Source organism: Perca flavescens, chromosome 15, assembly GCF_004354835.1.
Source record: "Perca flavescens isolate YP-PL-M2 chromosome 15, PFLA_1.0, whole genome shotgun sequence".
NCBI lineage: Eukaryota > Metazoa > Chordata > Actinopteri > Perciformes > Percidae > Perca > Perca flavescens.
The window spans coordinates 28,989,587-29,014,589 of NC_041345.1; the positions used below are offsets into that span (position 1 = coordinate 28,989,587).

Sequence of the window (25,003 nt, forward strand, 5' to 3'; positions counted from 1 at the left end):
CTCCCACTCAGATGTTACAGTGCTTCTTCTTAGATAACAGAAATGTTGTAAGGGCACCAAGCCCCTTGAAGGCCCCCCACATTTTCTTTGTGTACTTTCCTCCGCATGAAATGTTAAATCCTCACTCAACCGTTATATTTTCTGTATAGTTCATTTTGCTGTTTTTACCGCCTCGCATCACCTTACATACAATTGCGGTGGAGAACTACTGAGCCAGTGTTGAGCTATCATTTTCTTGGTTTCTGTCGAGCCGGCTAGCCAAACTTTCTTCTGTCTCCCAAGCAGGTGTAATTTAGAGTCAGTAGGAATTTGATATCCTATCACATCAGATATTATTGATTCCTTTATTTGTTAGCCTAGAAATAAAATCTATATTTTGTCTGAAAATACTGAATCAGTCTATAAAATATGCACATTGTGTAAGGTTTTGTGTTTACATGTAGAATGTTTTTTCCTTCCTTGCTTAAAAACCCAAAATTCCCAGAAATAAATACAGAAGAGATGATTTCAGTGTCCTCAGTGGTACAGCCCAGGCAATATATTTATGTCTGTAGTTTTAGGCCAGTTTTAATTTTGCTGTTAGATTTGTCTAATTCCAGTCAGACAGTTACTCAAAAATATAGACAGATTTTTCCTAAGCCTAAAAAGTGAATCAGTTTAGCTCTGCTTCTGCACGTCAAGGAGCTGACATTTTATACTACTCAAAGTTTTTTTGTATTATTACACTCTTCGCTGAATTATCACAGTAAAATATCCTTAGATCTGTTGAATTTTTCTAGAAGGCTGTTGGATTGAGGGGATAACGTGACTGCTCGGTCAGCCATCTTCTTTGACAAAAGTCCTAATTTACCCAGAACTCATTGCAAATTAGTTCTATTTAAGATAGTCAAGAACTAGACAGCGTTATGCAATAGATGGATTCAGATGAAGTCTGACTAGGTGTTGCATCTAAGCCTGGTCTATCTTTGTGAAAGTGACCAGTCTCACAGGTCACTGTTAAGCCAGGAGACACAATAATATACGGACTGCAGCCAATCAGGACAGGGGCCTGAACATACAGCACCTGGACACAATATTTTGATTTTAAATCAGCTACAATCACCGACAGTAGTCAAGTGTCTCAGTAACTTTTCACAAGCTCAGTGGTGTTGAATCCTCGTCCTCAGTTGGAAACATCCGAATGTTTCCGAATGTGCGCTCTGGACCCTGGGCACAGACGTGTACACCCCACCCTGTCTACACCCAAACTCAAGGAGTCTACTTAGTCATTTTGCATCCCTTGTAGTCGTTTAGCATCTATTTTTGGTCATGTTGTGGTTGTCTTGCATCTCTTTGTAGTCGGTTTGCATCTCTGTGATTCTTTAGCATCTATCTTTAGTGGTTTTGCGTGTCTTTGTGGTTGTTTTTTAGTTATTTGGGGTCGTTTTGTAGGCGTTATATGTATGTTTTTGATGAGTTTGTGTAGGTATCGACCGATAGGCTACTGGTTTTTCAAGGCCGATACCGATTATTACTATTATTATTAGCATATTGAAACCGACAGCCGATATTTGGAACCGATATGTATTTACAGTGAAAATTTAAATCTTTAAGTCAAAATTAAGATTACAAACTCCAAGACAAAACTTTGTTTAAATGCTTTGAGCAATTATTTAATAAATGAGCAACTTTCAACATAATACCTAATAAAAGAGAGTCAGATAGTGTTGTGGGCGGGACATTAAGTCATACAAACTAAAAAGGCGAACTTCAACACAGTGCAAGTGCAAGTTACACATTATTATTACTTGTCAAAACAAGTTTGATAGAGGTCTGGACTACAACAATCAAACCATATAATGATAAACTTTCAACTATAAAAATTGCTTTAGCATCAAAGTCCAAACCCATGGACCGTATCAGAGACCAGAGTCCAGGAATCACATATCAGGTTGTTTTTCTTATTTATCTATTAACCGTTTTTCTGTTGCATAGCATCAGATATATTTCATATATATCAGAAGAAAGAAGCCTGTTGATGTTTGTAATATTAACAGCACTAACAACGCATTTGTTCTTTTACCTATTTTGTCTTATTAGAGTTAATAAGAATGACTCAGTTAAAGACAAAGGTAGTATCATTACTAGTGTAAAAATGTTGACCACAGTACCTTTCCATGTTGAAATGAGCCTGCTGCTCTGCGGAAGACAGAGAGGATCAATCCTTAGCAAATATTTTAGAATTTCAAAAGAATGTATAAAATATTGGGGCATGCAAACATTTATCTAAGAGAGATCTGAGAAATCAATGATGAAATGAAAACATTTTGCTGACCGCAATACACCTAGATAGACTATTTCTGGAAGACAAAATGAAATACCTACTAAAAAACTAAAAAAACCTACTAAGCCCCACTCTATTTATTTATTTATTTACAAACTGTACATACTGTAGTTACACCTATACATAGCCATATTCTACTGCTCTTCATACTATTCATCCTGCACATACACTTATTCTTACTACTCTTATAATGTTACCACAGTGCACATAGCTGTACATACTGTACATATCTGTCTATATGGTTCATACAGAATATCCATATTTATTCTGTTTTTCTTATTATATATTCTGTTAATACACTGCATATATCTATATCTATATTATTCTTACTACTGGTATAATGTCACTGCTACTACATTGCACATATCTGTACATGTTGTTCATACATTGTTCATATTACATAGCCATATTTATTCTGCTCTTATAACACTGCAGTATAGTTCTTGTCCTGTCTATGCACCACCTGTCTATACTTGTATATCGCATTGCACTTTTCTGCTTTTTTTTGCACTTCTGGTTGGACGCAAACTGCATTTTGCTGTCTTTGTACTTGTACTCTGCACAATGACAATAAAGTTGAATCTAATCTAATCTAAAAAATAAATAAATGAAGAGTTACACTTACTCAAGTCGTGTCCATGAGTGTTTGAGGCAGCAGCAAGGTTCTCTACTGAAAGTGTTGCTCTGAATAAAGGCTATACTGGATTCTTGTGACCTTTGTATCAAACCACAGATCTGGTGGAGCATGTTTATTATGCTGAAATAATCATTATCCCCTGCAATAAAGAGCGGTAGTGGAGAAGATTTACAGCCAGTAAAAACACACATGAGTCCATCATCAACACCCAAACACTAATATCTATTCACAGACTGTTACAGAAACGTCTTTAGTTATAGTTTATACATGGTTTGTGTAAAGAGCTTTGACAAGTGCACAAAAATAGCCTTCTAGTATCTAATAATAATAATAAATTGAATATATATAGCGCTTTTCACAGACTCAAAATCACTTATCTACAAGTAGAACCCTAACTGCGTGTCAATCACTGCTCGTGCACACACATTCATTCTCCCTTGTGGGGGGAGGGGCTTAGAAGACCGCTTTAGCAGAAAGACGGGGAGGGACTGACAAGTTGTTGCTGTTCAGTTTTTTTGGCTAAGTCCTGGATCTTCGCGATCCTACCTACAGCACCTTTAAGTCATGTTCCACCATTGGAACATTTAAATCACATGTAAAGACCTACAGTTTTTCACTGGTTTTTAGTTCAGTCCGAGGCTGTCCCCATGGCTTCTGTCATGGCTCCTCTCGACTTATTTCTAATGCTCTCTTACTGCTTTCTAATATTTTGTTGATTTGATTCCTCCTCTTCTAACTTCCCATTTCTTTACTTGACTTTGGTTTTATCATGTTAAGCCTAACATTTCTATGTGTCTGTTTTAACCCTATTACACATTATTCACTAAAGTTTTCTCTCTTTCTACGTAGTTGAGACATGTTTGTCTTACTGCTTGATATGCACCTTCCGTTTCTTTAATGTTGTTTGTTTACCTGTATTGGGGCAGATCTTAACCCATCTGCATCGACTGGAAAGCACTTCTGTCAACTTCTGTTGTTTCAAATGTGCTGTATAAATAAAGATGACTCGACTGTACAGATACCTTGATATCACACTGCATGATATCTCTAAAAATGTGATTGAAGAAAGCTGGTAAATAGCCATACAATGTATACTCCAGTCCAGTAGGCGGCAGTAATGCCCCGCATGCTTGGATATGTCCGCCGCCAAAACGCTCATTTCACAGAAGAAATATTTTTCTTTTCGGAAGAAGATCCCGACAAAGCGGCCCTATTTCTTTTCAGCCCGAAAAAGTCGAATTATCCGAAAACCGACGATGTACGCCAGGACAAATACCGGCAGCACACACGGAGACTTTCAAGATAGAAACGGAGTGAATTATGTGACATCAACAGAGTCTTTCGGACACTGCTCTCAATTGTTCTGGAAAAAGGATCCCAACGACTCCGGAGTAAGAAAGCCAGCTGCCACCAGCGTTAGCTAGCGAGCCAAGCCGATAAATATCAAACGGGGCAACATTTGACTAACTTAGCACGGGGAAAAAATCTCTATTTGATACGTGTTTGTTAAACCAGTGTTTGGAATCCAGTTCGGCAACACTGGGTGGTCTTAAGTTGCAGGTTATGTTACAGAGCAGCTTCGTTAGCTATTTGCTAACGTAACAATCGTCATGCTGAGCGGTTCATGGCCTAGCTAGTTTGACTCTTAGCTGCCGTGCTAAGTGGCTAGTAAATTTTAGCTCTTGCATACTGTATCTCTTACAACTCCTATAAAGGGTTTGGTGACAATGGACTTGTATGCCCAGCATTATGTTCGTGCTGTGTTGTGAAGATACGCCGAAGGGTTGTAAAAATGCATGTTATTGTAGCCAAGCATCACCAAGCTAACGCTCAGTTCAGACAACACTGGCTGCACCAGCCAAACACAGCGCGGTTAGCTAACACCGGAGCCCGTGCAAAACAAGTCAGCGTGATTTGTTTGGGTAGCACCTTGTTTAGAAAGGCGCGAAAGGACCGCTCCAATATCGTGGACCGTAGAGGGTTTATTTGAGCAGGAAAATAAAGCAGACGTGTATGTACGAGGCCTGCAATATTGTTAGCGAACATCGCAAAGTAAACACGACCAGGCTGTCCCACAGGAAACGGGAGCGGAAGACGCCCCGCGGAGGACTTTGAAAGACCTCTTTGTGATGCCAGACTGTGGGGTTCATTCATGGTCGCTCTCGGCGAACAGATTATCTGCATAGCTCGCACAGAAACCCACACAATAATTTATATGTTTAGCCATTATTTCATATTTGAATGTGGGAATGTGAATAGGCTACTTTTTATGGTAGCATCTTTAGCTGTCACACACCCACACATGCAAGTTCAATGGGTATACATGTATCACACAGTGTGTACGGGGATCTCAGCTAATTCCACTGAGTTGTTAAATTGCCCAGATATACCCATTGCTGCATTGATGGTCATTCTATTTTTATGTGACCATGGAGGCCTTCAGTGTCCCCCCATCTCGGCCATGGACCTGTGGAGCTCCTTCACACTTTATGTACAGTGCTAGGGTAGTGGTTAAGAGGCCAATGTTAAGCAGTTTTACTCCCCAGCCCTTTTTTATATATATATATATATATATATACACACACACACACACACACACACACACATATTTAAAAAAAAAAAAAAAAAAAAAAGCCTTTTCCAAATTTGACCACACATCATGCTTAAAATACAGAAACGCCAGCAAATGCTCCAAGAGACAGACCTAACCGCAGAAGTATCCAGGGTCTTTCTTATGTTTCTATAATTGCGGTGTGTTTCTATACTAAAGTAGCCACTTTATTAGGAACACCTTTACAATCTAATGCAATTTAATACAACAGCTCTGCCACACATTCTACCTTAACAGACCTAATGTTCAGTTTCGATTGCCATTGTCAACTATATGTTTATTATTGAGGTTTTAGTTTGCAGTGATGTTGAATTTGACTACATTATATTGAGAGCTGTTTCTTGTGTTTGCCCATCCCATTTACATACATTAAGGTGGTGGAAAATTAGAAACGTATTTAAATATAATGCAGTCCAGTACAACACCATCACTTGCATATATTTAGATAATAGCTCCTTAATAGCATACCTAACATAGTAGCCAGGGACTGTTCTATGCTGTCAAATTGACAAATGAGTTGCTCAATTTGCAGCGGTTGCTCGGATTGTGTACTTCCTAATTTCCGTGTGTTGTTGTAAACTTGCATTTATTTTGTTAGGTTACATTGAGCACTCAGTCAACATACTAAACAAACCATAGAAGGCGTATTTGCAAAAGATAATGGCGCTGCAACATTTTTTTTTTTTAGAGAACATATTCATCTGCAGACATGTCAGAGCTGTGCAGGGAGAAGCTCAGGGTGTAGGTTATTTTCCGATGTCATTCATGAATTTCCCTCTGTCTCCATTCATTGAGTCTGGGTCATGTGTTGCAATAGATGCGATGCTCCGTAAAAGAAGCTAAAGATACAGATGTTTTGCATTAGCGTGGCTAGCTAACGGTCTTGACTGGATAAAAATAAATCAACGATGTTGCTTTGGGTCTGACATTTAGCAGCACCGTTCAGGTTTGGTCAGATGGGGTCTTAAATATGCTGGTATTGGGCCGTGTTTAGTTCTCAGTTTTAGGCCCATGCAGAGCTCTAATGTGGGCCGAGTTGCTCTCCGTGGTGCTGAGCTGCTTTTCTTCACAGCTTTGCACTTCCAGATAGTTTTCATCTGACAAGCAGTCTATGGCTCGACAGGGTAAAGCTTTCAAGTTAAAATTTGAAGTCTACTCTTTCACAGTAGGTCTTGGTATTGGAATGACGTGTCCCTATCATCTATGGAACATATAGTTTCAGTCATGTATGCACTCAGTTGCACATGCAAATTCATTCTTGACACCCAGTATGTCTTCTGTTAACTGCAACTTTGGACCACATTATACTAAAACGTGTAAAAAAAAAAAATATATATATATATATATATATATATATAAAGGAAATTTCCAGTCACCAAGAAAATTATGAAGTGTGAATTTGTTAATATATATGTATTCTGTAGTGAAATTATTCCTCTCCTCTGTGACAGCCGAGTTCGACCATCAGCTGGTGCGATCAGCTCCCTACGTCCTCGGCAGCCCTCTCCAGTTCCAGTCTCTCCTCAGCGTCACTCTCCAGCTCCAGTCTCTCCTTGGAGTCCCGAGCACCGGCGCCAGCGGCGACGGCGCCAGACGACATGGATTCCGACGAGAGGCCGTACGCCTGCGACATGTGCACCTGCGCCTACAAGCATGCCAGCTCCCTGCTCAACCACAAGCTCACCCACAAGACTGGAGACTTCAGGTAGGGGTTCGGGACTCTTTTTTTTTTTTTTTTTTTTTTTTTTTTTCTTTCTTTCTTTATTTTTCTCTTCACATAGACGGCGAAGATATTCCTGCATTCCGGGCATTAGGTGTTCCATTAATGTCAGTTATCATGCCAAAATGTTGTTGAATAAGACACAGAGCTCTTACCCCCTCACTCATTGTAGGTCACTGTGAGTGGAGAACATAAGGTAAATGTCTGAGATGTCATTTACTAGGGGTGTAACGGTACACAAGATTCACGCGTCGGTATGTACCCCGGCTTTGGTGTCACGATTCGGTATGTTTTCGTAACGAGGAAAATGCAAGAAGTGCGGGGGGAAAAAATCATTAATTTGAAAAGTATAAACATTCAACAACAACGGCATATTGGCCATAATAAATGGTTAAGCAACTCAAATACTGGAATATTGTCAAAAATAAATAAACATGTCCGTAATGCTCCATCATAAGACCTGTTGCTAATTCCTGAACTGGGCTGCAGCTCACACTCTATTATATAGGGGAGGCACAATGAACTGAATAAAATGCACTCTTGACCATATGCTTTAATTAGGTATTCTCAATGACCGCAGCGAGATAGAACATTAGCTATAAACTTTTTCTGACGTACACGGGGCACCGATCCAGACGTCCTTTATCAGGTCTCCAGACTAACTTTTTTTTCACTTGGAGCACAGTGGCCCCCAACTGAAAATTTTAGGTGCGCAACCAGAAAATTTCGGAGCACACACTATAAATCAACATGCTTACCAAATATTCACATTTCTAATAATTTCCACTGTATTACTAATAAATACTTTGATAATAGATGCAGAAATTACAATGTGCTGTTTCAAATGTCACTTTTGAAGAGTCAACATAGAAGGCACCATTGCTGTCATGACCGTAAACAAAATATTTAAAAAAAATATACCAACTCTGGTCTACAACTACAATGAATTCAACTTAAAATTAAACATGTATTGTTTAGGCTACTACCCTTAGGGTTGGGTACCTTTTGCATCCGAACCAATATCGGTACAGATACCCGAAATTCGGTTCCACTACCAAACGGTACCTTTTTTCTGTACTTTCTCTCTGTAATTACAAAACAATTATTTCAGTTGTAAAATAATTCCAAACCTATTTATCCTATGTACTTAGAACATTGTTATTTTATTAGAATGTTACACTCTAAAGAAATTAAATAAAAATAAAACCCTCCCTCTCTCCTCCCAACCCCGTCCCTACAACCTATTAAATTGAACAATTATTCATTTCTTACTCACTGTAACTTTTTTAGCCTGTTGTATTTTCATCATGACCGTTTTGAATTGCTCTTTAATGTTTCATGTAAAGCTCTTTGAATTGCCTTGTTGCTGAAAGGTGCTGTAAAAATAAAGTTGCCTTGCCTTCAACCCTCAGCCTGTCAGTCAGTCATCAGGGCAGAGAAACCACTGTGCCTGCTGCTTGTCTCAGAGGAAGTGTAACGTCAACAGTGGCCGTTTTCGGCTGGCCATTAATATCACATTACAGCAAACGCTGCAGTTTTTAAAAACTGAAACCACACTTGAAACCACTTTATTGGCATTGCCGTGACTCACTGTGACTTCAACAAAACTACAGAGCCGACGTAGTTTGCACCGATCGCGACTGTGTGTGTGACTCGTGTGTGTGTGTGACTCGTGTGTGTGTGACGTGTGTGTGTGTGTGACTCGAGTGTGTGTGACTCGAGTGTGTGTCGGAGCGCCGCTCTCTGTCAAATTTCAGAGAGGACAGATATGCTTGCGCTTACGCGCTCAGGTACCGACATTTTAACGTGTAAAAAAAGGGGGGCAAATTTACTGGTTGCACATGTGTGACTGGATGTAAAATTCAGTCGCACACTCTCAAATTTGGTCACAGTCTGGAGCCCTGTTTACCAAAAGGGTTCAGGGCGAATACACATACTGTTTCAGCCCTATCCTTTACCCCCTTTCACCTCTAACCTCCACACTATTTATTTATTTTTTCCTCCAAAACGTAGGTGCGACTTTTGCAGCAAGCCCTACACCAACTACATGTCCCTGCGCAACCACATGCGAATCCACGGTCAGAAGCGCTACATGTGCGACCTGTGCGGGAAGGCCTTCCGTCTGGCCCGGTACCTCCGTAACCACCAGAGGATCCACGACGACGGGCCCAATCGCTTCGACTGTCCCTCCTGCTGCAAGAGCTACAGGACCATGCTGGAGCTGGCCCAGCACCGCTGCACTGCTGCTGCTGCTACAACCAACCAGGTGGGTGTGTGTGAGACGGTGCTGTGAACAGAGTGGGCGATGCCTGGCAGGGTGTGTGTTGGGCTGCATTAGTATTGCTAATATAACAATGCCGTGAGAGTAATTTTGCAGTACCAGTACTGATACGGTTAATTCAATACCAGTTCCTGAGCAATACTTTCTTTTCAATTCAAATTTCATGAAAGCTATTGTAACAAAAAGGAGTTGCAACATTACAGTACAAATCCCTGTCTCTGTGCGTAACATAGTGTTTTCACTGCATTCCTCTACGACATCGAACGTTAGACAGCCAATCAGCAGCATTATTAGATCTTGGTAGGAGCATGCTGCCTGCCTATTGGCTCATTGATGCTGATGACAATTTCTCCATAGGTTTTAAAATTTGGTATTGAATGATGGGGCTTTTTTTTTTTTTTTTTTTTTTTTTTTTTTTTTAAATACTCAATACTACAACAACGCAATTAGGTTGGTGCCTAAAAGTTCCCAAGTTCGGTACCCAGACCTACATGTAATTAGATATTTAAATTTAGCATGTGTTTTGCTTCCTGAATGTCATTGATACTGCGATCAAGTTTATGCATCACAGTTCCAAGAGATGAGCAAAATCTTTGTACCCCAATCAGCTGTTCCTATGTAAGAATTTCTTTCCTATGCTCCTCTTTCCTCTTACTCTTGTATTTATAAACGGCTTTAGTCTCAATCTTCAGTCAACACTGGTATAAGGTTAAGTCGGAAAATTAATTTAACATTAATCAGTGCAATTGATTAACAATTCTGTGTGTGTTGACATCTAGTCTGGCTCACAGGATGTAGACGTGTGCACATAAGCCTACCATTAACTGTGTATTTCAGACACAAATATACAGTTACAACTGGACAAGTGTTACTCAACATAGTCCATTTATTGGACTATTTTCAGCCGTGCGTTAGCTGCACATTAATACACACAATAGATAATAAATTAATATATTGAATGTCAACCATCCAGTTTCTGACTTCAAATGACCGATCGTTACATTTATTGCTATGCTAGGCACTGTTAAACTTTCCCGATAAACTTCTCAGCTGAAGATTTCACAGTATTTTTAATTTTTTTCCCCCAGGGATGCCAAATACTTTGATTTACCTAACTGTTGATTGGATATGTATCAGACACACACACTCACTTTCCCCATCACTACAGCATTTTAAATTTTAAACTTAAATGTTCAGGTTAGTATTAGACAAAGAATTTCCATTAGACATCTGCTCGGGGGGGGCTGCTCCCTCATGTGTCATCTGACCATTCACAGAAACTAGGGTTCTTCCCTACCAAGATCAAGCAGAAGTACTGTATATTACCATGTTTATAAGAAAAGGTCTAATGCCTGATGTATAGTAACTTAAATCATTCTGTTGCATATTTGATGTGTTTTGCTTTTCTCGTGATTATTCCCAGCAGATTTTTCAGTCCAAATATCTGGTGAAAAGTGTGTGGCACTCGCTACAAACTTCAGACATTGACATTGATTCTCAAGCCCTTTTCAATAAATAATTAACTAAATGTTGGCATCTCATGTATAGATGTATGATACTCAACAGCTCCACTGTTGAGTATCATACTTCTATACAGGAACTTCAAGTTACACTTCTACATACTTAATATTCACTATTAATACCAGGGGTGTCATGATTTCTATTTTGAATAGGAAGAAAATCGATCGAAATGAGCTTTTGATTTCAACTATCAAAAGCAGGATTGGCGATTCCCCCGGTATTTCTTTCTCCCCTACCCCGCCTTCTTGCGCACGCCGAATCAAAAAACAACAACAGACACGGCGTAGCTTACCGGCTGGTGGCATGCAGCTAAAGACACCGGATAACGTAAGCTTACCGGTAGCCTGCAGCTGTGCTTTTCCACACACCATGGCCACTGTCAGAGATGATGGCGAAACAACAGAACTGGAAAAATCCTCCTGCTTCCCTGAAGTCACGGTGTGGCAACGTTTTGCTTTTCTGCGGGAGTGACTGATGTAAACAAACAACGAACGTAAAGCATGTGGGCTCCGACAGTACTTCATGCTGCCTTCAGGTGCACCTCGTTAACTAATTGTGATTCCAATTGCACTTTAAACTCTGAGAAACTCAAACTGTTCTTGCAAGAGACCCTTCTGCCACATTTAAAAAAAAAAGAAGAGAGAAATTGAATCGAATAGTGGATTTTGAGCACCGTGGCACCCCTGATTAATACAACTGAAGTATCACTGTAACAGAAATGTTAATTGTGTGTGACAGGGCTCCAGACTGCGACCAAATGGTCGCATTTTGCTACCAAAATTTGAGAGTGTGCGACTGAATTTTACATCCAGTCGCACATGTGGGACCAGTAAATTTGCCCCCTTTTACACGTTAACGCTACACGTTAAATGTCGAAACGTAGGTACCTGAGCGCGTAAGCGCAAGCTTATCTCTCCTCTCTGAAAATTGACAGAGAGCGGTGCTCCGACACAAACGCACACACTAGCACACACACGCAGAGGTGCGATCGGCGCAAACTACGTCGGCTGTTTTGTTGAAGTCACAGCGAGTGATGCCGATAAAGTGGTTTCAAGTATGGTTACAGTTTTTAAAAACTTCACACAGACAGCGTTTGCTGTGATGTGATATTAAAAACAGTCACGGTGCTGTTGACGTTACACTTCCTCTGAGACAAGCAGCAGGCTCAACAGTGTGCAACTGTGCCCTGGTGAGTGACTGACAGGCTGAGGCTGTAAGGCAAGGCAACTTTATTTCTACAGCACCTTTCAGCAACAAGGCAACTCAAAGAGCTTTACATGAAACATTAAAGAGCAATTAAAAACGGTCATGATGAAAATACAACAGGCTAAAAAAGTTAGTGATTAAGAAATGAATAATTATTCAATTTAATAGGTTGTAGGGATGGTTTGGAAGGAGAGAGGGAGGGGTTTTATTTTTATTTTTGCTTAATTTCTTTAGAGTGTAACATATTCTAATAAAATAACAATGTTCTAACTACATAGGATAAATAGGTTTGGAATTATTTTTGCAACTGAAATAATTGTTTTGTAATACAGAGGGAAAGTACCAAAAAAATGTACCGTTATAATTTTTGTATGAATTCGTTCAGATGCGAAAGGTACCCAACCCTAAGGGTAGTAGCCTAAACCATGCATGTTTAATTTTAAGGTGAATTCATTGTAGTTGTAGACCAGAGTTGGTATATTTTTTAAATATTTTGTTTTACTGTCATGACAGCAATTGTGCCTTCTATGTTGCATCTTCAAAAGTGACACTGAATTTGAAACCGCACAGTGTAATTTCTGCATCTATTATCAAAGTATTTATTAGTAATACAGTGGAAATTAGTAGAAATGTGAATATTTGGTTAGCATGTTGATTTACGGTGTGTGCCCCTAAAATTTCTGGTTGCGCCCCTAAAATTTTCAGTAGGGGGCCACTGTGCTCCTAATGAAAAACGTTAGTCTGGAGCCCTGTGTGATGTGTGATGGTCTGTGTGGTGTGGCTGATATGATGCTCTGCTCTTTGTGCAGTGGGAGGGTCATCTGCAATACATGATGATGATGATTATTATTATTATTATTATTATTATTATTATTATTATTATTATTAACTATGTAATTAAGATCAAGATGGTTTTTATTTTAAGTGTAATTAAGTTACAATGCATAATACATAAGACACAGATTCCCCTAACTTACCCCTAATAATTACATTCCCCATACCTGTTTGGTTGGTACACCAAAGATTTAAATCCTCCTGTAACATGCACACGAGAACCCCTGTACTGACGGGGCTAACTGTAAGAGCCAGACCCTGTGGGCTTAGTAATGGGAGCTCCAGGCTGAAGGCTAAGCTGCCTTAATTAGAACCGATCTATTACACACCAATTGGTGTGAATTTGCACGGTATACAATACGGTTGTGTATGACGTATCGTATGGATTTTTCGGTCTACTGCTAATGGTAACCGTTGCCGATCGGCAGAAGTTATTTTGGCCACCCTGGATCCAAAAGTAAAAATCCCATTCATTGTCTCCACGAACAATGCTTCCAGTTAAATCATCAGAGGAAAAAAAAAAAAAATGAACGAATGAATTGCGTACGGGTACATGTCTGTGTACTGTGTAACTACGACTCCCAAGGTGCCTTTGACAGGAAACTGCCAGTAGCACACCAAAAATGTCCGTTTATGTGCTCCGGTAAGATTATGACGTTGATGGAGCTAAAAACCCAGTCTGCTGTTTACATTAATTCACTTTTGGATTCTAGGTTAACTTAGGATTCTGAGTTCAGAAACAATGGTGCCGTGTTTTGCTTCTGACTGCAACAACACTGCTCTGATTCACTCCTCTGATTGGCTTCTTCTCCATCACCTGAGGCTGAGACTTAAGGGTACCTTTTCCAGAAGAGTCTTTTGGTTCTATGTTGAATCCCATTGAGTAGGCCTATACCGTGAAAAGAATAAATAGTAATAGAAAAACCGATTGGGACACCCTCTTCTAGGCCGCTCCTCTTGGAACTCTATATAACAATGAAAACAAACTGCTGTTTGTCCACTTGTGCGCCAGCAGAAACAAGTTAATTAATCAATTTAACATTTCATAATGAAATTGACATGAATGTTTCTGTGGCAGGCGTGTTAAAACCCAAAACTGGCAGTGCACTGCAGATGGAGCAGAAACACTGCATGTGTGAGTGTCTGAAGAGTTGCATAATTGCCAAGGCATATTCAATTGTATTTGCTTATATGAAGTGTGTGCATGTAACCTACTGTAGTCCTCCTGTAGAGTCAGGGTTAGACCAGGGTTAGGCTAAGTTTAGGGAAAGAGTTAGGGTTAGGGAAGGAACACAATTTAGTGGATTTTCCTCACAGTTCTAGTAATCCAAATGTATGTGTGTGTGTCTGTGTTTGGTGGGGTTGGTTCATAAGAACCGGTTCAACTGCCCGTCCTGCTTTAAGAGCTACAGAACCATGCTGGACCTGGCCCAGCACCGCTGCAGCGCCGCGGCCAAAAACCAGGTTGGTTTGAGCGTGAGTGAGCATGTGTGTGTCGTGTGTGCGTGTGCGGCAGAGTCAGCAGATCAAACTGTAGCTGTGGGTTAGGGCCAACTTGTACAGGAGTGTTAAATGCGATGGTCAGGAACAAAAACACAAACACAAACTTTTATTTTTTTTTATTTTTTTTTGCTGCAAATATTTTCCCTTGTTGCTGTCATCTGTCTCGGTGTTACTGCACTGGCAGCAGTGTTGAAGGGGAACTCAACAACATGTTATTCCTATGGTCAGACTCCTATGGTCAACTCTCTCCCAAAATCCAAAAACTGGAGTGCTAAAACTCAAATGTGTGGTGTCCTCAAGTATAAACTGTGGAACTTCTCCATAGACGATGGAAAATATGTTCTAGATGACACCGAGCACCCTGGGGGACTTTCTGAGTATATTGCGAACATTTTCTGTTTTACAACTGCGAACGAGACAAAAATCGGCCATAAAAATGTTCCTCCCCTCTTGCTATCGGGGCTTAGTGTCTCCCAGGACATTTGCGATTGGTTTTAAAAGAAATGCAAACAAGCCAGAGCGTGTTTTTTTTATTTATTTATTTATTTATTTATTTTTCTTTCTCCTATCCAGGTGGTGTAGCCAGACCATACTCCAGCACTGACACAGCGCTGTGGAGATAGGTCTAAATTTTTGAGACTAGAACAGGTCTGACCATTACATCTAAAAAATTTAAAAATAAAAACTTTGGAACTAATTACTAAAACCTACAGAATGCACAGAGAACGGCAGAAACGCTGGGGTGTCCATAAGGGCCCACAGCTTTCTAGTGGGTTATGTTGCCCTGATACAGCTGGAAGTCAACAGGTCATCACTGGGTTTGGACAACATCCAGTTGATCAAAACAACTCATTTTTAAAGTGAAAATTGAAGAGCTGATTCAAGGGCATCAGGTCTGTCTTAACACAGTACTGATGTATTTATGTGGCATTGTGAGGTTATCAGTTGCAGCATTTGGTTCCCTTGTCCATACTGGCCGTGAACAGATCCACATTACATATGCATCCCATAGTTAAGCTTAAATTAATATGAAGCAGTCTTTTTTTTTTAAGCTTAATCTTTTATTGTGCAATTACTTCATACTTTAACCTAAGTTGTGTGTGTGTAAAAATGCAGTTGATGAACACTTCCAGGTCTACGTAACTGGTGAACTGGATTTGTTTCAAACCCGTCTCAGTTAATTTGACATATTGTACAATTGTCTGGACGGGGAACCTCGTCTGTAAAATGTAAACACAACCCCCCGATACGGACAATGGTCTGAACTACGGAGATAAGACCTTGGTTTTAAGACATAAAACCGTATAAATGTTGCATGACGAGAAAGGGAGAAGGTTTAGGTTTAACACTAATGTCCGCATAAATACTATAGTTGTCAGGGTTAGAGGACAAATTGGCAAGGCAAGCATCTTCTATAGTTGTCATGGTTCCAGAAGCTAGACCTAGATTCGATTCATGTTGGTGTTGACAGGAACAAAATATATAGTTCTCTAGGTTGGGTAGAATTAATGTTTGTGTGAGTGTATGTTTGTGTGTGTGTACAACTGGATCACTCCATCCCCTCATATTTATATTTTATTTATATATATATATATATATATATATATATATATATATATATATATATATATATATATATATATATATATATATATATATAAAAAAAAGTCTTGTGCCAATTGGCATTCAGGTCTTATATCGACTGTTAAAGGAATGATGGGCAATTGTTTTGTTTTTTTTCTACGCCAATATTAAAGCAATTGGAACTAACTCATGATCAGAACTAAGATGTCATAAAGAATGTCTAGTATCTGCGCCCTACTGTTCATTCAGAGAGGTTTCTGGTGGAGCGGTAAGTCCGCCCACTCAGCCCTGTTAATCAGCGCAAGGGAAGAGTGTTTTTTAAATTCTCTGTTAATTACAACCCAGTTTGCCACTTTTTTTCCCATGGATCGGACACCTGATGGGCTGTGCTTCTTTCGGACAGTCACCCGGCCTCCCTGGCTGCCGCCAGGGGACGGCTAACGGGAGCTGCATTAGGTCAGCACCGACTGCTGTGGCCTCAGTTACAGCAGCTAAAGGCTCTTGACACACCAACCCAGGCAGTCGGACTGATCAGTCGGCTTCCGTCTCTCAAAAACGTGCCCCGGAACACACCGAAGCGACGCCGACTTGATGTGCGCGTGCTGAACGCCGACGACTCCTCCGACCAACGACGGCACGGACCACACCGAAGAGACTCGCGCCACCGACCTCGCCAGACTGTCCGACGGCCGATAATCGGGTTGGTGTGTCGGAGCCTTAACATTAACGATCGGGCTTTCCAAATGCGGAGCCTCTGCTTCCAACACGGCAAATTAGTTATTACATGTACAATTATCATAGGCAAAGGAATGGCTAAACATTTGACACGCAAATCATCAGAGACCAAAAAGCGAGAGAAGCCATCGCTAACGGCTGAACTAAAGTAGCTAACAGGACTGAATCTAATCCCAGAACTAATGGAATTAGTGAGAAAGTCGCTATTAGAAGGCGAGCGCCTGTGAGTGCTTGAGTAAACTAACGTAGGTTTCGATGTAAAACAGCCAATAAGCCGCCGCAATGAAGAATGTGACAAAATCGACTGCATCGAGCTACCGAAGGAAGACGCTGTCGGTAACACCGAAGCATCGTCAACCGGAAATAACGCAATATGTCCTACGCAGGACAGCCAGGCCGGTGTAGCCAGTTTGATTGATAAAAGTGGAAGGCGCTCTGCATATCCATAGTATGTTATGCTACATGGCGATAAGATCGTCTATCAGCAATCTCGAGTAACCACAATTTGGACAATTTCAAAAATATTAGCAATCGCCTAAGCCTAGTTTTAAATGTAGGTTAGTGAAAGGTAATTAGACAGAATTGAAATACGCAAACTTTAGACATTTGCATTAAACGGCACAAGAAGGAACGGAATATCGGTGGAAAGTTCATCACATTCATCTGTCACCTCTCCTCTGCTTTTTTTTTTTTTTTTATGTGCATTACTGCCGTGCATAAAGACTGACGTGATTTGCGAAATGCCTCTCCTTCCCGTCTTCCTCTGTCCACCTCTTGCTCTCCTCCCTCCTCCCATCCAGTCCGGTGGTCGTCGTTCCAATTATGGCAGCGGTCATCGCCGACAGCAGCAGCAACAGCAGAACAGGGCCAACGCCATGATGCAAGCGCCGCATGGGGGACACGGCCAGCAGGAACCTCTGCCCTCCCACTGCGTCTCCCCCATGTCCCAGGGAGGAGTGACCAGCCAGTCTGACCCGCACCAGGTAGGGACGAGAAACCAGCTTCCAGGGCTGGAGCAAACACTGCGGAACCCTTTTTATGCTTTTTTTGGATTTTTCCCGTCTTTTATAGTCTTTTCATAGTTTTTTTTTTTTTGTGTATGTAATAGATGTACAAAGTAATAAAAAAAATACATAAGTATGTATAGGTGCTGCCTGAGCAAGCACAGCCTGCTGAGTGGCTTGTTTGACTTACTTGACACTGAAAAGGAGTATCACAGGGGTTCGTTCTTTTAATGGGAGTTTTCAGATTCACTTTATTAGCCATTTGCAGTGTAACCCACATGGGAGTTTTGCTGTCCAGAGAGAATGTGCTGACCTTCTGTCTGTCCCAGCAGGGCCGTCCCAGCTCAGTGTCCTCCCAGAGCAGCCAGCAGAGCATGAGGAGCACGTCCTCCAACAAACACATCTCCTCCTCCAGTGGCACCCCATCCTCCTCCTACTCCCTGCTCCAGCCCCTGGTACCTGAGGTAAAGGAGCTGAGCTCGGGATACACTAGGCTGAGCGCCAACCCCATGGTAGGAGAGAGAAACCGCCACACACCCGCCGCCCGCTGCCTAGCTGCCTTTCTCCCTGTCCGGCTACTAACATCAGGAGAGAGGGACTAATATATTTGAGTGTGTCCACCAGGAGCCTCTGCTCAAAGCTCCCGTCTGTCCTCCTCCTGCCTGTGGGGAGGACGGGCAGTAGTGAGCTAAGATGGAGATTGGTGCCCTTTGTCTGAGTGCTGCCATCTGTAGAGACGCCTGGTGGACACACTCTGAGCTGTCTTCTTAACGTTGGCTTTTAGTCTGCTGGTTTTATTCCAAATATTTTTAGGGCCATGTTCTACAATGTCATCGCGGGGGGGGAAAATTATAGTGACAGGACAATTAAAATATCCAAGATAACAAGTAGATTGTGTAGATTGCTGGAAAATGACATGCACAAGCAGTTATGTCTAACTACCAATACAAGTGTATATATAGGAGGCAATATTTGGATTTATTAGACCTTTTAAGCACATCACATTGATATTTTAACATTGATATTTGATTGAAATCATTTTAATTGTTGACCTTGTCTGTCTATGAAACTATAAAGGTAGAAAACCATCACACTCACCCACGGTCTGATAGATTTGGTTGTGCGACCCTTTTTTTGGGGGTGTTTTTGGAGTCTGTGAAACTAAAACAATAGCTAGCTTTAGCTCAGCAGCTAAAATGAAGTATCATTAGATGCCATCTGGCTCTGGTTTCACCAAGATACTTCAGCCTGGTCTGCAAGTGTTAGGCCAGTCTCTTTAGATCAGTCTGATGACAGTTAGACAGTTTGCAAAAATAAAGACCTTAGCCCTGAAAAGTCCTAATTTACCCAGAATTCATGACAAATGAGTCCTACTTGATAAAGTCAAGAGCTAGACAGCTTTGTGCAACAGATGAATTTAGATGAAGTCTGACTATTAGGTAGATCTAAGCCTGAGTCCAAGTCTCTTTTGTCAAACTGTCCCTTTTTAAAGTTGTAGTGTTAAGTCTTAGCAGCAGATTAACATTACCAAATAAAAATGCCACTTTTACATTTTTAAGAACAAAATAATTATGGTCCAGTAGTTATGTGAAGTCATTTCCAGGTAAAGTCCTGATTAAATAAGTCTAAACCCTGGTAAATAAACAGGGTGCACTTTCTGGATCACCCTATTATCATCATGTATTTATGGTTTTATTTATTGAAAATGACACTAGTCTAACATATGTCTAATATTGATTGTCGCACCATTTCGATATTATTCTGTAGAACTGACCTGGTGTAGAGGTCCACACATGGCAAGAAAAGCATCTAGATGAGCACTAATGGGTCCATTTAACCCCCAGTCCTGGCTCCGAGACAATGTAGGCTTCATTAGTATTGGTAGCAATATTGGCCTCCTGATAGTGGTGCCCAATAGATTGAATAGGGGGGACTAGTAGTACTAATAACTAGCTAACTTTTAGCGTAGTTTGAGGATAACAGTTGAAGCGATGCTCATAGTGCCCAGCAAAGAAAAGCAACAGACTAAAAGCCAGTTCATGGGCTCCGAACTGGCGGATGGACACTACTAACTTGGGGCTGTGCTGCTAACTTAGTCCTGCCTTTCACCCTCTGACACTAATCATTCACTCAACTTGGTGTTGGCACATGTTGATGTTGTAGTAAGGAGCTGCACATGAGTCATATTTTCTCACATATTGGTCAAGAGGCATCAAGTTTATAGAATTCTTCAATTGTTAGGATTGGATTCCTCAAGTCTTCACGTTGGAGTCTGCAGGTCCAAAAGACAAAAAAAAAGTCTGAGGTGATCTTCAGTCATCTTAAGGTTTAAATGCTGGGGAATGGAACTAGTGCATCCAGATCGGAGTCATGTTATATATCAATTTCAATGTTTTTAATATGGAACATAACACAAGAAAAATATAATATATGCTAATTTAATGTTGACTTTATCTTTTAATAAGGAAAAAGGTTTGCATGGAAGAAAAAAAAACTTTTCTTTTCATGGCATATCTTTCTCTTTCTTTACAACATTTAATAATGGCAAAAAAAACTAGTTCTTCAAAAGGACTGACTACAACCACACCAAATTCCATTCTCAAATTGAACACTACAAGCCACTCTCTACATCGGTATTAATTAGATCTAGGGCGGTGCTCGATTGAAGAAATTTTTAGTCGACTAACACTCATTCAATTGTTTCGACTGATCGATTAGTTGATTTAATCGACAGATCTGAGTTTCTCCGCAAAGAGTCGGGCAAAAGCACCACTTTAATTCTTGTGTTTACCAGAGATGTGCTCGTACGTTTCTTGGAAATAAGTCATTCAGCATGAAAAAAAGCATAAAACATGACTAATGGACTAAAGAAATCTAAGTTGACTAAGACCAAAACGACCGATTAGTTGACTAATCGACTAAGGAGCAGCCCTAATTAGATCCACCGCACAGTACTTAGTTCAAAGGAAAATTTGTCCCTTTTTAAAGCTTGTTTTCCTGTTAGTCCATTTTTTCCTTATTCCTAAACAGGTGAGCAAATGTAAGGAGTTAAGTGGACTTTATTAAAACTAAATTATTAATCCGAGCACACAAGGCCAAATTGCCGCCCAAGTTACCTGACCAACTGTTGCATTTAGAAGGCAACCCTGCAGACATCCTGTCGAGCCCTCAGAGAGAGGTTGGAATCCTTAAAGGGTTAATTCGGATCTTTTGAAGTGTGGTTGTATGAGTATTTATCCATAGTCGGCGTATTACTGGTTTCGCATTGCCAGCCCTGTCTCCACAGCGCTGTGGAGACAGGGCTGGGTAGTTTGCATTTCTTTAAACCAATCACAATGGTCTTGGGCGGCGCTCCGCTCCGGATGCAGCGACGGCGGCTCTGCAAAATCTCCTCTGGAAAGAACTTGTTTTGGTGGAACATTTTAAACCCCGCAAAAGAAAACGCCACATACAATATTAACTGAAATTAACCGTTCACGCAATGCGCTAATGTGAGCTATTTAAATCCCACCAATCAGTCCCAAAACGTCCGAGTTGGAGAGTAAATGCCGTAAACCTACTCTTTGTAAATCTTTACAATCGTTCCCCGAAAGAACCAAGCTATCCTGCCTTGTTTCACCATCTGAACTTTCTTCAAAGATTGCCATTTTCAGCCGCGTGTAGCTTGCTAGCTCGAAGTTTGTTGTCGTTTCCCGTAGTGAAGGGAGCGCACACACACACACACACACACACACACACACACACACACACACACACACACACACACACACAATGGGAAATGTACTCCCGTTGATCCAGACTAGTGGATAAGCTACAGTAGATGGCGGTTGGCACGCCCCCAATTTAGAGAAGCAGGCAGAAGTACCAACAAAGGAAGCTAAGCTGTGGACGGGGGCAGCAGCTAAATGTATTTTTAGACACCTTAATATATATATATATATATATATATATATATATATATATATATATATATATATATATATATATATATATATATATATATATATATATATATATCTCCGTTTAAGTGTACGCTGTATTTAGAATATTTTCGTGCCGACCGCCATCCACTCATTCAACCTCACTTGGTGGGATCTGAACTATGCCTATTTAAAGCTGGGTTGCTCAGACGTGTGCAGCTCCGTGTTCTCTGTCTTGTCTTCAAACTCCGCCTCCACTGCCAACCCCTCGGTTTTCTGTTTCCTGCCGCCTGTGGCATTTTCCCAGCATCCATCTGAACTTCACCAGTGCAATCAACCGGTTACCAATCTGACAAGTCCCTCTGCTGACACTGACGTTTTTACTTTTCTCTTCCCTCCCTACAGCCGAAGCACCAGGACACTTTCTCTCTGGCCCCCCAGCGCCCCCTCACCACCATCAACCCCATCGGCCACTCCCTCCATCCGAACGGAGCGCCCACGCTCAAGCCTCCCCCCGTGCCACGCACCATCCAGGCCATGCCCTGGGAGCAGCGCTCCCTCTACAATCAATGAGACTCCCAGGAACCAGCAAACTTCCCCCCCCCTTCACGTTGCGTCCACCATCACCCCCCCCACCACCTCACACACCCTCCTCACCCCTTTTCGGACCCAGCATCAAGGAGGGAGGACTTTGGACGCCCCTCCACCGCCTCACCTTTCCGTTGGAACGTTGTTTGGGATTGGGAAAGGGAACCATTGACAACTAGTTGAGATTGATTACCGAGTAGTTAGGTTTAAAAAAAGGAAAAAAAAAAAAAAAAAAAAAAAAAAAAGAAATGTGTTGCCTTGACCCTCTTGTATGATCTATGCCATGTACTGGATATATAAGTTCAAATGTCTGTCCCCTAATCTGTCCTCTCACTAAGAATTTGTCTCCCCATCCTCCTCTCCCACTCTACTTATGAAATATCTATCCTTCCCATTATGAATAGTGTCTCTTCCCCCCCCCTCCCCCTTTCTCCACATGTTAAATGAAACGAAAGGCTATTTTTTAATCGAGTGTTCCAAACCCTGAAGGCGCCAAGTTGTCAAACGTTAATGTGACTAAAATTCTCCCTTCGATCTGATATGTTTTTGAACATAAAAACCCAAACGTTTAAGTCAAATGAGGCTTCTAGAAGGAGAAGGGGAAACCTTTTTTTATTTTCACGTTCCCCTTTCAATGTGCTCCAGAATGAAGATTGTGTATATTGTGCGTTAGGAGGTGTCATGAATATTTCCGAAAGCAGTTTTTTTTCTTTTTTTTTTTTCTTTTTTTTTTTTTTCTCCTCCTTCTTTCCCGTTTCTCCCTGACGTCCCAGTGCCCCACACCCATCATCTCCCAAAACATCAACAGCGAGGACCACGACGGGGACGCGGCGCCGCGTTCCACCGCCAGGTTTGGCTCCTCTGTTGTTGTCGTTGACGACTGAAGCCGTTGGAAAAAGGACCTGGATGTTAAACCAGCCACGACCACCCACAGGGACCGTTTCGGTGTGGTGTACCTTCTCTCAACACACAACTGAAAGCTCACTTTTTATTTTTTTTTTTTTTGTTCTAAAAAAAAAAACTTTCATCAGACTGGTGGCTTGTTGTTATTGTAGTTTTAATAATCTGTTGGCTGGGACTCAAATCTAGAAGATAAACAGTACAAGTCTCCATCCCTTTTTTTTTTTTTTTTTTTTTCCAAACTGACTGTTAACACGTTTGTTCCTTTTCACTTCAAAGCACTTTAAGACAAGTGCTGTATAATTATTACTGTGTCTAACCCCCGTCTAGAGCTGTGTCGGCTGTGTGAAGATGTAACATTGCCTTACATCAACTCCCTCATGATGATCCCCCTTTCCCCCCCCCAGTGACTTGGCAGCAGTACTGGGCCCGTTTTGAGCCCATATCACGGCTGCATCTGGAAGCTCCAGTGGCCAAAACACAGTAACGTCTGCAGCTCTGGACTACCCCCACCCCCCAGCCCACCCCGGCTCCCCACACCCTCCAGTGTTGCTTTTCCTCTAGAAAAACGTCCTGCCTGCGTCTCAGCGCTCACAGGATGGATTTAGTTAACACCTACCTGCGGGGTGTTTCAATAAGCAGCCAGCTGGCCAGATAACTGCAAATAAACTCCTAAAGATTACATTTTTTTTAATGGTCAACTTGATGAATACCAGTTATATTGTGGTTTCATGATCTAGTTCTGTTACGTTATCTCGCTAACCCGGTGTTCATTGAAATACCCACAATTCTACTGACATTGTTTTTGTTCTTTTTTTAAAGTTGTTTCTATTTTTATTCATGACTTTTTCTCTCTCTCTCTCTCCTTGTAAAGTGTCTTTGAGTATTTAGAAAGTGCTATACAAATAAAATGTTTTATTATTATCACCATCAGTGCTGCTTCTCTTATGTAAAGGACCATCTAGTCGCTAGTACTTGTAGTCCAGCTTTTTGAAATTGGCAATCTTCATTTAGATTTTTTTTGTTTAGCTACTGTTTTAAGTGCCAACCGAAACAGACCTCCTTTTTCAGTTCTTACCCTCCGTCTGTGGGATGATAGTCTGTTCATTTCTCTGTGGAGAAGAGTTTGAAAGCAGCCACCAGAGGGCGACATGGCTTATCTCATTTCAAATAGACTATAAATGGATAATAATGTAATCATAGGGACTTTATGCCACTTGATGAAGAGTCAACACCAAAAAATCAATTCACATTCGTATCTCGATTCAAGCTCTACCGATACAAAATCAATTTTTTTTAAGTATATATATATATATATTTTAAATTGTATGTTTACTTTAATCACGTGGGAAAAGTAACTACATTTACATAATGTGAATCGTTTTTTGAATCGAAAATCAATTTTGAATCGAATCTTGAGCCTAAAAATCGATATTGAATCGTGAACCCCTAATATTAACCTTTTGTGCATCCCTTTAAAGCCGTTGCTCTGATGTCAGAGGACATTATTTAAATCTTTTAACCTTCAGTCATGATCATAACTTCCAAAAATCTATTCATTTTCAGAATTGTAAATTCAAAGGCCAGTTTGTTTACATTCATTCTGAGTTTTAACAAACACAGCATGAATTATTTT

General features: G+C 40.9%; 1 protein-coding gene across 4 annotated transcripts; it reads left to right on the forward strand.

Annotated features, from left to right (window-relative positions):
* Window positions 1-3,971: 3,971 nt before the first annotated feature.
* On the forward strand, window positions 3,972-24,235 carry LOC114569916 (zinc finger protein 271). Of its 4 annotated transcripts, none has more exons than XM_028600063.1 (7): window positions 3,972-4,351; window positions 7,023-7,276; window positions 9,305-9,557; window positions 14,508-14,597; window positions 17,756-17,938; window positions 18,289-18,471; window positions 22,285-24,235. In XM_028600063.1, exons 1-7 carry the CDS (start codon window positions 4,097-4,099, stop codon window positions 22,450-22,452), a joined length of 1,386 nt encoding a protein of 461 aa, XP_028455864.1. In that variant the 5' UTR covers window positions 3,972-4,096; the 3' UTR covers window positions 22,453-24,235. The 4 variants fall into 4 exon arrangements, with proteins under 4 accessions (XP_028455864.1, XP_028455866.1, XP_028455865.1 ...); XM_028600065.1 differs by having other exon boundaries at window positions 18,289-18,423; XM_028600064.1 differs by having other exon boundaries at window positions 18,292-18,471.
* The last annotated feature ends 768 nt before the right edge of the window (window positions 24,236-25,003 follow it).